The sequence below is a fragment of the Pelmatolapia mariae genome, linkage group LG10_11 (genome assembly GCF_036321145.2).
Source record: "Pelmatolapia mariae isolate MD_Pm_ZW linkage group LG10_11, Pm_UMD_F_2, whole genome shotgun sequence".
Taxonomy (NCBI): domain Eukaryota; kingdom Metazoa; phylum Chordata; class Actinopteri; order Cichliformes; family Cichlidae; genus Pelmatolapia; species Pelmatolapia mariae.
In genome coordinates, this window is record NC_086236.1 from 74,364,043 (window position 1) to 74,378,641 (window position 14,599).

The 14,599-nt window shown below is 42.7% G+C and overlaps 1 protein-coding gene across 2 annotated transcripts in view; it reads left to right on the forward strand.

Annotated features, from left to right (window-relative positions):
• The window catches only part of LOC134637598 (collagen alpha-4(VI) chain-like), a 70,637-nt gene that overhangs the window by 30,333 nt on the left and 25,705 nt on the right, over positions 1–14,599 (forward strand). For both annotated transcript variants that reach the window (XM_063488055.1, XM_063488054.1), the window contains exons 15-30: positions 132–203; positions 535–561; positions 668–712; positions 1,843–1,896; positions 2,112–2,174; positions 2,809–2,874; positions 4,373–4,426; positions 4,595–4,630; positions 4,709–4,771; positions 12,390–12,452; positions 12,730–12,792; positions 13,125–13,187; positions 13,279–13,329; positions 13,864–13,899; positions 14,016–14,078; positions 14,159–14,221. In XM_063488055.1, coding sequence (XP_063344125.1) covers positions 132–203; positions 535–561; positions 668–712; positions 1,843–1,896; positions 2,112–2,174; positions 2,809–2,874; positions 4,373–4,426; positions 4,595–4,630; positions 4,709–4,771; positions 12,390–12,452; positions 12,730–12,792; positions 13,125–13,187; positions 13,279–13,329; positions 13,864–13,899; positions 14,016–14,078; positions 14,159–14,221 — 882 coding nt within the window. The remainder of the gene's footprint in view (positions 1–131; positions 204–534; positions 562–667; positions 713–1,842; positions 1,897–2,111; positions 2,175–2,808; positions 2,875–4,372; positions 4,427–4,594; positions 4,631–4,708; positions 4,772–12,389; positions 12,453–12,729; positions 12,793–13,124; positions 13,188–13,278; positions 13,330–13,863; positions 13,900–14,015; positions 14,079–14,158; positions 14,222–14,599) is intronic.

The following is a 14,599-nucleotide window of genomic DNA, read 5'->3' on the forward strand; positions in this document are numbered from 1 at the left end:
TACATTTTACTTAAATGCAAATGTATTTTTGAGATATTATTCATATAACATGATAACTGACAGATGGACCTACAGGATGAAGCAGACAGAGAGCTCGAACCAGAGTGGCTCACTTTGCTTTTGTGTTGCAGGGCGAGCGAGGTCCTCCTGGACTTCCTGGACTTCAGGGGATCCGGGGCTGTCCTGGAAGCAGAGGACAGAAGGTACGCGATGTGTCATACCTCTGAGAGGAGCACTGCTGAAGTCTGATCATTAATCGATCACGTACCGCCGCAGAGAAAATGACGCTGCAGTCGAACAGACGAGTTTATGAAGATGTTTTTCATGTCAGACTGTGTGACGACTGATTTTTAGTAACTTTTGTTCTTATCATGAAAAACAAGTTTGTTTATAGTTTGTTATAAATATATCACACAAATATTAAATATATCAGACGTTTAATCGAATCCAAATAACTGAACGTTTCCTGTGAAGCCGGCTGAAAAAGTCAAACATGAGAGCATTAACCACTAAATCTGCTGCTTGTATCTGCAGGGCTACCGAGGCATCTCAGGCAACAAGGTGAGTGACTGAGGTCTGCTGACACTGCTGCATTTACTGGAGAAGTGACAGTTTATCATAGATTGAGCACTGAGACGTAACAGTTGATTCTGCTCCAACGCCGCAGGGGGACGACGGCGAGGATGGACTGAACGGGATCGATGGAGAGCAGGTATGAACATCTGCACACTGAGGCCTTCTGATCACTGACGCGTTGCTAACGGCGTTACTTTTTCACTGACTAGTAATCTAACTAATTATGATTTCTGTTGTTACAACAAGAAAATGACTATTTTTCAACACACAAACGGTTGAAGCTGTCTTCAGCTTCCCGGGAGCTGCGGGGGGAGTTCTGACCTGATGAGGTGGCTCTCCTGTGTTGTAGCCAGAGGTGGTTTGGTTTTCCTGATGTATAAATCCTGGCACAGCGTGCACTATGTTACTCTGTGTCGGGGACATACAGGCCAGTGGACACACTGGTTTGAGTGGGGAGTTAAGGAGGCCCTGGAGTGGCTAACATTAGCTGAGGCTAATATTGTAAAGATTTTTCTCCTCTTTGTGACTGAAACAGAATGTAGCCTGACAAACATCTGGGCTGTCCAGAGGACAACGTCCCACTGCTCGCTGTTCCTTAGTGATGTGTTAACACACACCTGAACACTGCTTTCACAGACATGCTGACACCAGCTGATGATCACCTGGCTCCATGTGGACTCACACTCCTCCTGCTGTTCGATATAGTCATTTGAATGCAACTATGGATTAAATTATACATATAATTTTAAATTAGATAAATGAATTATTGCATATGAAAATTATTCTTTATATTAAAGAAGGGGCGATCGTGGCTCAAGAGTTGGGAGTTCGCCTTGTAATCGGAAGGTTACCGTTTCGAGCCCCGGCTCGGACAGTCTCGGTCGTTGTGTCCTTGGGCAAGACACTTCACCCGTTGCCTACTGGTGGTGGTCAGAGGGCCCGGTGGCGCCAGTGTCCGGCAGCCTCGCCTCTGTCAGTGCGCCCCAGGGTGGCTGTGGCTACCTGAGCCTACAACGTAGCTTCCCATCACCAGTGTGTGAATGTGTGTGTGAATGGGTGAATGACTGGATATGTAAAGCGCTTTGGGGTCCTTAGGGACTAGAAAAGCGTTATATAAATACAGGCCATTTACCATATAAACATTTACACATGCTTTATTATCCTGGTGATTTACAAATCATGGTAGGAGAGTATGACGGTTTATGACTGTGGAAGAAGAAGCGAGATAAAGACGGAGATGACGCGTTCTTCTGGTTTTGTTTGCAGGGAGAGACGGGACACAGGGGACTGAAAGCAGACCGAGGACCGCCGGGAAACCCAGTAAACAAAAACCACTCAAAGTTTCTTTGCTTCGTGCTGCATCAGCTCTGATCGTTGTTAATGAAACGATTGATCCATTTTACTGTGATTGTTTCTGTCATGTGTTGTTTCTGTTTTTAAATGTGTTTTCACTTAAGCTTGTAAAAATGAAGCTGTGAGCTGTTGACCTCTGACCTCTGGCTAGGTTGATTGACAGGCTGAAATATCATCTTTAGGGCATCTCGGGGACAGGAGGCGAGAAGGGGCTGAAAGGACAGAAGGGACTGAGAGGAGACCCGGTGAGTTTCGGTGCTTTCATTTCAGAAAAGTCGGCAGTCACATGGACTTTTTTCTCCTAATTATCTAATATGTGGGAGGAGGAGGAAGAGGAGGAGGCAGGTCAAGCTTACAAAGGTCAATCACACTGCTAAAGCAAAATAAACCTTTCATATTTCAGCTTTTCTGTTTTTACAAAGAAAACCTGTTTCAAAAGCCTGAATGTGAAATATGTCCTGACATAATGACTCTTTAGTTTCTGCACATACAAAGATTATGGTGAAGATATTTGATCATGTAGTTTGTCTGTGTCAGTCCGATCTTTCTAACAAATACAGATAAGCTGGGATTTATCGAGAGCTTTTGCAGTCTTACGTGATCACACACTTCATTCACTCATAAAACACTTTATTTACAACAATAATCCACAAACGTCGTGCTGCCATAAAAACCCGACCCATCACTTCTTTTGGCAGAAATCTGCATGTCGATGTTTTCTGAGGATGTTTTTGTGTGTTTAAAGACTTTAATGTCACTAATGTCAGTTAAAACTGTAATATCGGCTCTTTCTTCTGTCGGAGAGCCCGACAGCTGATCGCAGCTGGGAAACAGCTGGAAGCTCCACTTCAAGAACCGAACACTGTTTTTGTCTGACAGGGCACCCCGGGTGTGGACAACACCAGACCAGGACCCAAAGGAGACCCCGGCAGCCCAGGGAGACCAGTAAGACACACCCGTATCTTAGCTGAACGTTAGCCGCCATGATGTCGGGCGTTAGTTTATCGTAAATTGTCTACAGAGACCAAAGCTGATTTTTTTATCAGGCTGTAAACGTTTTTAATATGGACTGCTTCTAACATAGCACTTTTTTACTCTGTCTGACTGCTCAAAGCACTTCGTACAACATGCCTCATTCACCCATTCACACAATTTTTACTCTAACATTCACACTCTGACGATGCATCAGGAGCAGCTCGGGTTAGTATGTTGCCCAAACCTCCAGTTAGTAGATGACCGGATCTACCTCCTGATCTACAGCCAACACGAGTGTCTATGGAGACTGACTCACTGCTGCCTCTTCTGGGCATCAGAGGAACTGCGCGTGTTTAATACTAAAGTATTTGTTGGGTTTCAGGGGCTGCAGAGCCGGTTGTTCACTGAGGACAGGTTTCCAGTCTGTCCCACAGAGACACACAGTCATTCACACTCATACTCACACCTTCAGAATCACAAGTTAACGTAATGAACATGCCGTCGGACTGTGGAAGCGAGCTGGAGGACACGGGGAGAGCATGTGACACCCTGTCACTTTCTTTTCAGAAGAGAGGTCGCCATTGGATCAGACAGTGTCAGAAGTCCCTGTTCTTAACTGACAGGAGTGCGTGGTGTGGTCTTCTGCTGCAGTACCCATCTGCTTCAAGTTTAATGTGTTGTGGATTCAGAGATGCTCGAAGCAGTCTGGACGTTCTCCTCTGACATCAATGAGGCAGTTTCTCTCACAGATCTGCTGTTAACGCTGCATGTTGTCTTTTCAGAGCTTCTTCTGTAAACGATTGTGTGCGAAGTCCCGACAGATCAGCAGAATAGTCAGACCAACCCGTCCTGTGCCAAGGACCACGCCACATATATACCTATATGCATTCATTTGGTGCCACGTGATTGGCTGATCAGATATGTGGCCAGTGATTGAACATGAATGTGAAGCCAGTACAGAAGTATCTAAACCTGGTCAGCAGGGGGCGACTCCTCTGGTCTGACTGGATAGAAGTCTGTGAGAAAAGGAGCGTACTGCTCACCCCAACGCTGAACACTCTTTGGTGGATTTATGGTTCAGGTTGCTAATTTCAAGTGTTTCTGAATAAAATGTGATTAACTTTACTTTTAAATCAGTAAGCCCACCTGATGTACATCACAAATCTGAGTCCTGAGTAGCTCACTCAGGATGGCAACGACCAAAAAGTTGAAATTACCAACCAGTGACTGACACCATGGTAGCCATGGTCTTTACTCGTGTACAGCCTGAGGAAAGGAGGCCAAATGGTCAAAATATATAATTATAATATTTTGACCAAAATATATAATTCTGTGGATGGATGGACAGAAGGACGGATGGATGGATGGATGGATGGATGGATGGATGGATGGATGGATGGATGGATGGATGGACGGATGGACGGATGGATGGATGGATGCAGTTATCAGAATGTTTTTTAATCCACAGGGCGATCCTGGTCCAGACGGGTACGGGGCTGAAGGTGGACTAGATGGAAACCCGGTGAGATTTCTGACTTCTCAGAAAAATCGTTCTTCTGTTTCTCTCTAAGAAAAGCTGTTTTCATGAGGCGTGCAATCAGAAGAGCAGTGATCCTCATACAGAGACTCGGGTAGGAAGGTGCTGCAGAAACAATTCAGGATGATGATGGTGACATTTTTTCTTGTGCAGGGTCGTAATGGAAGAAGAGGTCCCAGTGGTGAGAAGGTAGAAGACGATGTGAAGCAACATCAGGAGTATACCGTATATCTGTGACTGTACACAGACGTCTGACTCTGTTTGCAGGGGTCACCTGGTGAGAAAGGAAATCGAGGACCTCCCGGTATCCCAGGTGCTGCTGGGCCACAGGTGAGAGTTCAGTTCTGTCGTGACGGGATGCTTTGTGATTGGACGCACGGCAGGTTGACTTGACTTGTGAGACCGAACATATTTAACTCAGAAAAGACGCGACTGCCTCTGCTGTAGTTTAACCCCTCCTCCCCGCACTCAGCCTTCCTCTCACATCGCTGCTCTTACTCTTTGAATGTTGTGGGAACGCTGACGGTCATTCAGAGCTAGCGAGCGCGATGGAGTGAACACGCTTCTCTCAGAGCCTCTGCACATTCCAGCTTAAATTGCACCAAAAATAGGCACTTAAGTTACCAATCTGCTCTCAAAGACAATCTTAAACTTTTAAACAAAGTTCCTACGGTTATAAATCCAAGAAAGTCGCTTTTATGGCGGCAAATCTGCGGAAATACAAATACGAGGCTTCGTCGACAGCTAGGACCAGTGCAGCCGCGGGTAAAACTTGTGACAACACCGCTAGCCAAACACCAAAGTCGGCACCGATAGCTAAAATGGATGTGGCAGACCTCAAGACAGATATTCTTACCTCCTTGCGACAAGATATCGTCGCCGTAATCCAGCAGGAAGTCAGGTCTGCTCTGGCTGACAGCTTTGATTCGTTGAAAAGGGATATCCAAGAAGTGAAGACGGAAATCAATAGCAACACTACCGCTATCCGAGCCGAGCTGGACCAGGTGAGAGCTAACGTCAAATCTGTCAAAGCGGGTCTGTCGAATTGGTCTGACGAAATGGTGGCTGTACAAGACACGATGGAGTCACTCACAAAAGAGGTGAAAGCCCTTAAACACAAATGTGAAGACCTCGAGGGACGCATGAGAAGGGGAAACATCCGGATTATCGGTGTGACTGAAACCCAGGGTTCCAGCTCTCCGGCGGCGGTCTCTGCGCTCCTCAAAGAGGTGTTTCAGCTTGACAGAGAAGTCCGCGTGGAAAGATCTCATCGTAGCCTTACTCAACGGAGACCTGGGGATATTCCACGCCCTATCATTGCTAAATTAAACAGCGAAGGAGACGCGGCGGACATCCTCAGGAGAGCGCGCAGAGGAAAATTACATTTCAAAGGAAACCCAATCGCCATATTCCCCGACTACACGGCCAGCGTGGCGAAAGCCAGGGCGGCTTTCACTGACGTGAGAAAGATACTCCACGATAGACCGGGAGTCCGCTTTGGCATCCTGTACCCCGCCAGATTCCGTGTCTCTTACAACAACGTTGAAATGGAGTTTGTGGATGCTGCCAAAGCCATGGATTATGTCAAGGAAAATATTCTCTTAAGAGTCTTATCCTCTGTCTCAAGGTGGAAGGTAACTCAGAGTCCTCTATGTCAGTAAGCTACATCACTGTGCCTGGTCGTAACTACGTTGTGCAGGGCCTGAGTCCCAATATTGTTTTAGCAGACAGCACTGAGAATTATTAGTGGTACTGTGACTGCTCGCCCAGCATTTTTCCCTGAACTTCAGTTCACCATTCCATATGAAGACATTTGAACTTGAGTTAGCTGCACTCGGGGTCCCTTTGACTTTCTGTCCTGCTGTTGTTACCCTTGTTCAGGTCCCTTGTTCTCTCAGGGATCATTTGATGGGTAAAAAGCTTGTACAAAGTGGTTTATATGTTAGTTTCTGGTTTGTTGGTTTGACGGTTCTTTTTGTATTGCCCTATGCTAAACAAAACCTTGGGTCATCATGGAGTTCAAAATTATTTGTGCCTCTCAGATATTTTTCAAACTTAACCCTAAACAGTCAAGATAGATTTGCTTAAAGTCATAAGTTATAATGTCAAAGGCCTCCACAGCCCTATTAAAAGGAAAAAAATTCTAGGCCAGTTAAAAAGTTTTAATTGTCATATAGCTTTTTTGCAGGAGACGCATTTACCCGACGTTGAGCATGACAAGCTAAAAAGGTCGTGGGCACAACAAGTGTTTTATTCATCTCACAAATCTGGCAGGAAAAGAGGTGTGGCTATCCTAGTACACAGACAGATAAACTTCACCCCACTCGCTACACATAGAGACCCACATGGAAGGTACATCATGGTCAATGGCTCTATAGATGGAGTACTGGTTTCCCTCATCAATATCTACGCCACTAATGAGGATGAGCCAAATTTCATACATACAATTTTTAATCTAGTGCTTCAAAAGTGTTCTGGTGTTTTATTGCTGGGAGGGGATTTTAATTGTGTCTTGTCACCTTATATGGATAAACAACCAAGTTCTGGGACTAATTGATGTCTGGAGAAATAGGTTTCCTAGAGTCAGAGATTATACTTTTTACTCACATAGACATGCATCCTATTCCAGGATAGATTTCTCTTTTACCTCTAAAACAGAAGAGCATAGACTTGATAATATTGAAATTTTACCAATTACACTATCTGACCATGCACCGGTATCACTCTCATGGGACTTAGGATTGACACCAAAACTAAAACTTTGGCGATTAAATGCCTCACTCCTAAATGATAGCCAGTTCTGTGAGTTCATACATACTGAACTAAATACTTACTTGGAGTTGAATACAACTCCGGAGATATCGCCTTTAACTCTCTGGGATTGCGCCAAGGCATACATTAGAGGTCGCATAATATCATTTGCAAGCGCCAGAAAAAAAAGAAACGAGGCTAGGCGGTGTGAATTGGAGGCCAAAATAAAACACCTAGAGCAACGACACAAAAAAGCACAGACAGCCAATTTGCTTTCCGATCTTAAAGTGTTGCGTAGCGAGCTTAATAGTTTAATAAATGAAAAAATTGAGGGCAATTTAAGATTCACTAAACAAAAGTACTATGAAGAGGGTAGTAGGGCTAGTAGATTGCTGGCAATAAGACTCAGGAAACAGCAAACTTGTAATATGGTCCAAAAGTTGAAGTCCGATCAAACCCTAATTACTAAACCAAATCAAATTGCAAGTTGCTTTGCCAACTTTTTCGAGTCATTATATAAAAATTCAGACACATGTAAAGATGACAATACACTATCTGATTTCTTAGAAAAGATCAATTTAAAAACATTGCCAGAACCTGTAGCAAAGGAGTTAGATGAACCAATTCGAGAACAAGAAATTTTACAGGTGATTTCAAACCTTAAAACTAAAAAAAGTCCTGGCCCTGATGGTTTTATTAATGAATTCTATAAAAAACTTAAGGACAAAGTCGCACCCTTATTACTGAAAGCTTACCACTGCGCTCTGCAGACTGGGACTATGGCGCCGTCCTGGAGCGATGCTACAATTGTCGTAATCCATAAAGAGGGCAAGGACCCCACAAATTGTCAATCATATAGGCCGATTTCATTACTTAATACTGATTTGCGCATTCTCACCACGATTTTAGCCAAAAGAGTTAGTAAAATCATTACACATGTCATAAATCCAGATCAAACTGGGTTCATTGCAGGAAGGCACTATGGGGACAATGTTCGTAGATTGTTGAATTTAATGTCCGTGTACAAGACCAAACAAGAAGAAACAATGATTCTGTCTCTGGATGCGCAAAGAGCATTCGACAGGGTTTCCTGGCAGTACCTGGGCCATACACTTGAAAGATTTAAATTTGGGCCAAACTTAATTAAGTGGATACAGATTCTTTATTCCAACCCAATGGCGGCTGTAGGGGGAAAATGGAACACTATCAGCCAGATTTCTACTGGAATGTGGGTGTAGACAAGGATGCCCACTGTCGCCCCTGCTGTTCGATATAAGTATTGAGCCTCTGGCGCAGTTGATTAGAGATGAACATAAAATTCAGGGCCTTTCAATTAATGGAGAACAGCATAAATTGTATGCAGACAATGTACTTTTATACATTTCAAATCCTACAGTCAGTGTACCTCATTTAAAAGAAATTATTAGTACATACGGTTACCTCTCTGGTTACAAAGTTAATATTGACAAAACATTGGCAATGGATATAGGAGGAAACATTTCACAATCATTCAAGGATTGATGTGGCTTTAAATGGCCAAACGAAGGTATCAAGTATTTAGGAATTCAAATTCCTCACTCATTATCAGACTTGTATAAAGTAAATTATGAAGTTATAGTTGCAAAAATAAAAAAGGATTTAGAGAGGTGGACAGTCCTGCCTCTGTCTTTCTTGGGTCGGATCAAGAGTATACGTATGAATGTATTGCCAAGACTTCTGTACCTTTTTCAAATGCTGCCTATTAACATTCCCACTCTACATTTGATAACTTAGATAAACTTTTTTCCAAATTTATATGGCAAGGCAAACGCCCAAGGATCAAGTTCCAAACATTAAAACTGTCAAAACTGCAGGGGGGATTGGCTGTTCCAAATCTGAAATATTATTTCTGGGCATCTCAGATGAGACCCCTGACTGTATGGGTGCGGGATTTGTCTGAAACTCTGTGGCTAAACATTGAGAAGACAATGTGCGAAAGATGATTGGAATCCCTGCTTTTTTCTAACATTTCAATTAAAAATTTGCATATGGGGGAATGGACAAGGGTCACACTAAAGATTTGGCGTAGAATTAAACAATCATTTGGTCTTCCAAAAGAAATTTCAGTTTTATCGCCTCGGTCAGTGCGCTCCAGGGTGGCTGTGGCTACAACGTAGCTTGCCATCACCAGTGTGTGAATGTGTGTGTGAATGGGTGGATGACTGGATATGTAAAGCGCTTTGGGGTCCTTAGGGACTAGAAAAGCGCTATACAAATACAGGCCATTTACCAGGCCATCTAAGAAGTTTCTTGACAAAACACAAAGAATGAAGGCAAGTTTTGGAGCCCTCACCCATTGAGGAAATATTTCTAAAAATATTTCAAAGTAATTCCTCCCAAAAATTAATCAGCAATTTTTATAACGCATTTATGAGTTTCAATACAAGTGCAACTTTGGATATTAAGGCAAGGTGGGAAGCTGAGACTGGCACTCAAATCTCAGTGGACACCTGGGAAGAGGTGTTCAGTGAAGCCCATCTTGTGACTAATTCTGGGCTGTGGAGATAATATAAATGGAAGGTGGTCATGAGATATTTTAGAACCCCAGAGATAATTGCCAAAATGAAGCCTACAAATCCTGACACCTGCTGGCGAAATTGTGGTACTTATTTAGGAACTCACTCACATATATTCTGGTCATGCCCAAAAATCTGTTCATTTTGGAATGACATATTTAAAGTTCTCAATAGAGTTTTCCAACAACCATTAACAAAAGACCAACAGCTAGCCATTTTAGGAGTATTACCAAATGGTTTTGCGGGAAACAATAAAAAGTATCTCTTAAGAACCTTGCTTACAGCAGCACTAAAGTGTTTTACTATTAAATGGTTGAATCTTGACCCACCTTCATATAATATGTGGATTGATAAAGTAAGAGAAATTTACCAGATGGAGGAAATAACATATGCTCTGCGGATTCAGAGAGAATTGTTTACTGAGCGTTGGCGACCCATACATGCTTTACTGTTTCAATAATTTAGCATAGGTTTGTTTTGTTTTGTTCATTTATGGCTAAGATTGTCACATGTTATTTAATATTACATAAAGTTTTTGTTTTGTTTTTGTATTGTTTTTATTGTTATTTGTCTGCTTGTTTATTTTTTGTTTTGCTTCCCAGTTTTGTTTTGTGTTTCCTAATTGCAGTTTTTACTTTAATCTGTATTTCTGCATTGCGGTTGTTGTAACTGTCCTACTTGTGAACATTGACAAGTACAAGTTGCAGTGTTGTAAACCATAATAAAAACTGAGTTTAAAAAAAAAAAATATGCAGCCAGAATTATGCCAGAAGCTTATCGACAGCTACCAAGAACGTCTGTGAAGAACTTTGTTTGAGACATTTAGCCAAACATTAGCGTGGGTGTATGAATGTTTATATTTGAGCCTGTGTGGATTAGAGAAAATCCATTTGATGCACGCTCTCTACAATCGCTGCACACTAGAAAAAGTTCAAAGAAATTATTAAAAATCCAAAATGACCTGAAATTCATACCCATGATGAACATCTGACCACAACTGTGTATAACACTACGCATCGTGTTCAAGCTGCAGGGCCTGTAAAGGGATCTCCACTGCGTTGATATGTTGGAACTAATAAGCTGTTTCACATATTGAAGTCTCAGCTGTTCAAGAGCCATGATTCAGAGCCAGAGTAACAGAGTTTACAGCTGAGGCAGTAAACTGTAAATGTTCTCCAACAGGCTGCATCTGGTTGGATTTAGCATTAAATTCCTGAAAGATCATTAACAGTAACTGTACTCATTATTCCTTAGCAGTTTTGTTTTAGTTGAATAGGCAGAAATCCTCACAGGACTCGAGTACTGATCAGTGGTGCCAGTTTAGTCTGTGTTTTTGCATCACTCTGGTTACACATTGGCTGTCGCTCAGTTGGATTTGGCAGATTTGTGCTGGATTTGGCCCATGGACAGACTTCCAGAGAAATTCGGTGGAACTATTTACGAAAAGAGGAATCATCTGTTCTCCACATTTGTTTTTCTCTGTCAAACCACAAAGCCAGATAGGATGCAGTTGCAGCGCTGCTTGGTATTAGTTAGTCACTTAACAAAAGCTGTTTCACATTTAGTGGAGTATATTTGTGAACACATGTTGTATAACAGCCTCATGGGCAGTGTTCACAGAAAGTCTGTGATATTCTCAGTCTGCACATTCAGGCTGACGTACGTCCATGTGATGAGCTAAAGCATTAGGAGGTATCACACAGACACAAACTCACTGTTGATCTGGAATAAGGCCAACTTCACATCGTACTTCCCCAAAACATGACTGCACTTATCCACACCACATTTCCTGCTATTAGTGATGGCAAATTACATAAGAGCCACTGCTGCAGTCATGGTAGCATCACATCTCATTTTAGATTTTACGTTTAAACCACTTCATGAAGGACCTTCTGAACGCTGAAGCCGTTATCCTGAATCACATGGCTCAGATCAGATCCTGGTACAGGCTCAAGTGCTGTCTCAGACATGAAACTAGCTTCACGTCTGAGTTATGTTTTTCTTGTATTTGGTGTTTTGCCTGCCTTAGTTAATTCTTTTGAGTTTTGAGTCCTGCGTTTGGCTCCTCCCACTGCCTGCCACACAGCGCTCACATGACACCAACCAAAATCTTAAGGCAGGTATTCCGTTTGGTCAGTGAGTACTTAGCCTCAGACGCTGGTGCCTGAAAAATGTCAGACTCGCAGCATAGTTAGGATTCTGGCAGCGCGTGCAGACAGCCACACATCCTGAATGACCAAATTGTACTGATTTGTTGTGTTTGTCATATTTGTGTAATTATTTTTTGATGTAATTTTTTCCACAGTCGGTATCCTAGCGCCCTCTATCGATGAGTTGCTGCTGCTGTGTATCCTGACCTTTCCATCGTATTTTCTTTTTTTCAATATTTTACTGTCATTTGTTTGTTTTCTTGTTCTTTTTAATTTTTTATTTTCTAATTTTATTATTTTTTCCAACACTTTTTGTAAGTTTAGAGCACTTTGTTGTAGAAGGAGGCAAATAAGGAGTAGTTCCATAAATATTATTAACATGCTACAGATGACTAATAGTCTGCAGCCATGCAGACTAGCCCTCAGTCATCTCTGACTGGAAGAGCAGAGGTGTAAATAATCACCAGTTATCAAACTGTGTTGACCCTGCAGGGCCCTGCTGGGGATAATGGGGAACCTGGACCCAAAGGAACACCTGGTTTTCCAGGAAATCAGGTTAGTTCATCAACTACGCTGCATTCATGCATCACTGACCAACGAGCTCAAATATGATTTACTGATTTTCTATTAAATTACGTGTCTGATTAAAGTGAGCACTATTTTATGTGAGGGAAAACACTAATGTTCCTTTTTTACATTTTTATTTTCTTATTGGTTTCCATGTTGCTTTAAAGGTCTTAGACATTTAAAGGCTTTAGAGGTTTTTCCAGTGGCTGCAACATGAAGAGTGTTCAGTGTTTGTACAGAGTGAACAGCTCTGCTCCTCCCACAGGGTGAACATGGATCTGTTGGAGAACCGGGGCTACCCGGAAGTCGTGGCCCTAATGGGCAGAAGGTGCGTGACATCACTTCCTTTCTTTGCAATTGGAAAGCTTTTGACCCAAATAGCACGTGGCTAGAAATCTAAACCCAACCCTTATCCAACTACTAACCCTACAGGCGCACACACTTTTGCCGTAAACCACAGCAGCCATTTACATGTAAAAGTTTAAAATAAGAATAAAACTGGATTCAGCCTGTAAATAATTTATATAATTTGTTTTTTAATTCATAAATGGAAAGATATTTCTGCAGGGTTTGGTTGGATGGCCGTATAAATTCTGATGGAGAAACTCTAAAAATCTGAAAGAAGCAGAAGGTTTGAAATGTCCATGGTTGGTATTTCAGGGCCAACCAGGAGAACCAGGTGTGAAGGGTGCTCAAGGACCACCGGGACCCATAGGCATGCCGGTAGGATCCTGAACATGAGTTTGTGTATATACATATATCTATAATTCAGTGCATTTATCTCATGCATGACTGTGACTTTCTCTGTGTTCAGGGTCTGGATGGTGGTGACGGGTTTGGACCTGAAGGACCGAAAGGTTCCAAGGTAGAGCTGAACCTTAATTTAACATCAACCAACAAAAAATGAATGAATCCTGTTTTCATCAACAATGAAAAGCAGTAAGAAGAGCGCCAGATGATTTTAGTTTCAGTTATTCGTTTGGTGGAGGAGATGATGTTCTGGTTCTGGTTCTCCCAGGTTACACTGTGGTTTGTGTCACTGGTGACCCTCACCCGAACTCTCTGCTGGCAGAATCTGTAATTTATGTTCCCTCCCAAGTTTTCATAAGAACCTGAAGAACCTCGGTTTTACCAGGATTGAGAAAAAGGAACGTTCGTCCATTTTTCACTGGCAGCGGTGAACTGATTGAGGTCTGGGAGGCTGTTGAGATTTGGGGGCTTAGTGGAAAAGTACAGCTTAGTATCATCTGCATAGGCATGGGGATCTCTTTGGTGCTGTTCAGCTGGATGATGATGTGGGTAAAACTGTCCAAGTATGAACAAACTTACACATGTGGCCGAACATTTGAGAAAGTCGTCTTTGCCGTCTTAATCGTTGCTTCTTTCTTTTTTTGTACAGGGAGATGCTGGCTTTCCTGGTTACCCTGGTTCACCGGTGAGTCCTTCCATTTTCCACACACTGAAACTGTAATACTACCATGTGGTTCAGCCAAAGTAAGCTAGAAGTATGTTGGACTCTGCGGTGATTGAGACTCGGCGTTTTGTCTTCAGGGCGACGAAGGTGCGAAGGGACCAAAAGGATATCCAGGATCCAAGGGGAACCGGGGTCGTGGGGTAAGAAATGTTTCTTTGTTGTCACGTCACTGAGACGTTGGCTTTTTGCTTCTTCTGTGATTCATGTGTGACCCATACAGGGGAACTCGGGCAGGCCAGGAGAACCAGGTGAGCCTGGAGGTGACGGATACCCAGGACACAAAGTAAGTTTAAACTGTATCTTCACCTGCCTACCTTCACTCTCATTAGCAGGTCTGTAATAATTCTTTGAATGATAAATTGTTATCTGCTAAGCAAATCTTCCAATAAGCAAAGGCTTATTTAGTTTTTAAACTAAATTAGACAGAGAATATATTAAAAGATGGAGCTGCCAGGCGAATGAAAAGAGAAAGACCTCATAGAAGTTTCATGGATGTATTTGACGAGATCATGCAGAGGGTTGCTGTGACAGCAGGATGGTATCGTGAGTTGGAGGCAGGTGGCCGTGTGACCCCAAAAGAAAGCAACTGAGAGAAGAAGAAGAGGAGGACGCCGCTAGAGCGCGTACTGATGGACGATTTCAGTTCAAAGAGCTGGTAATG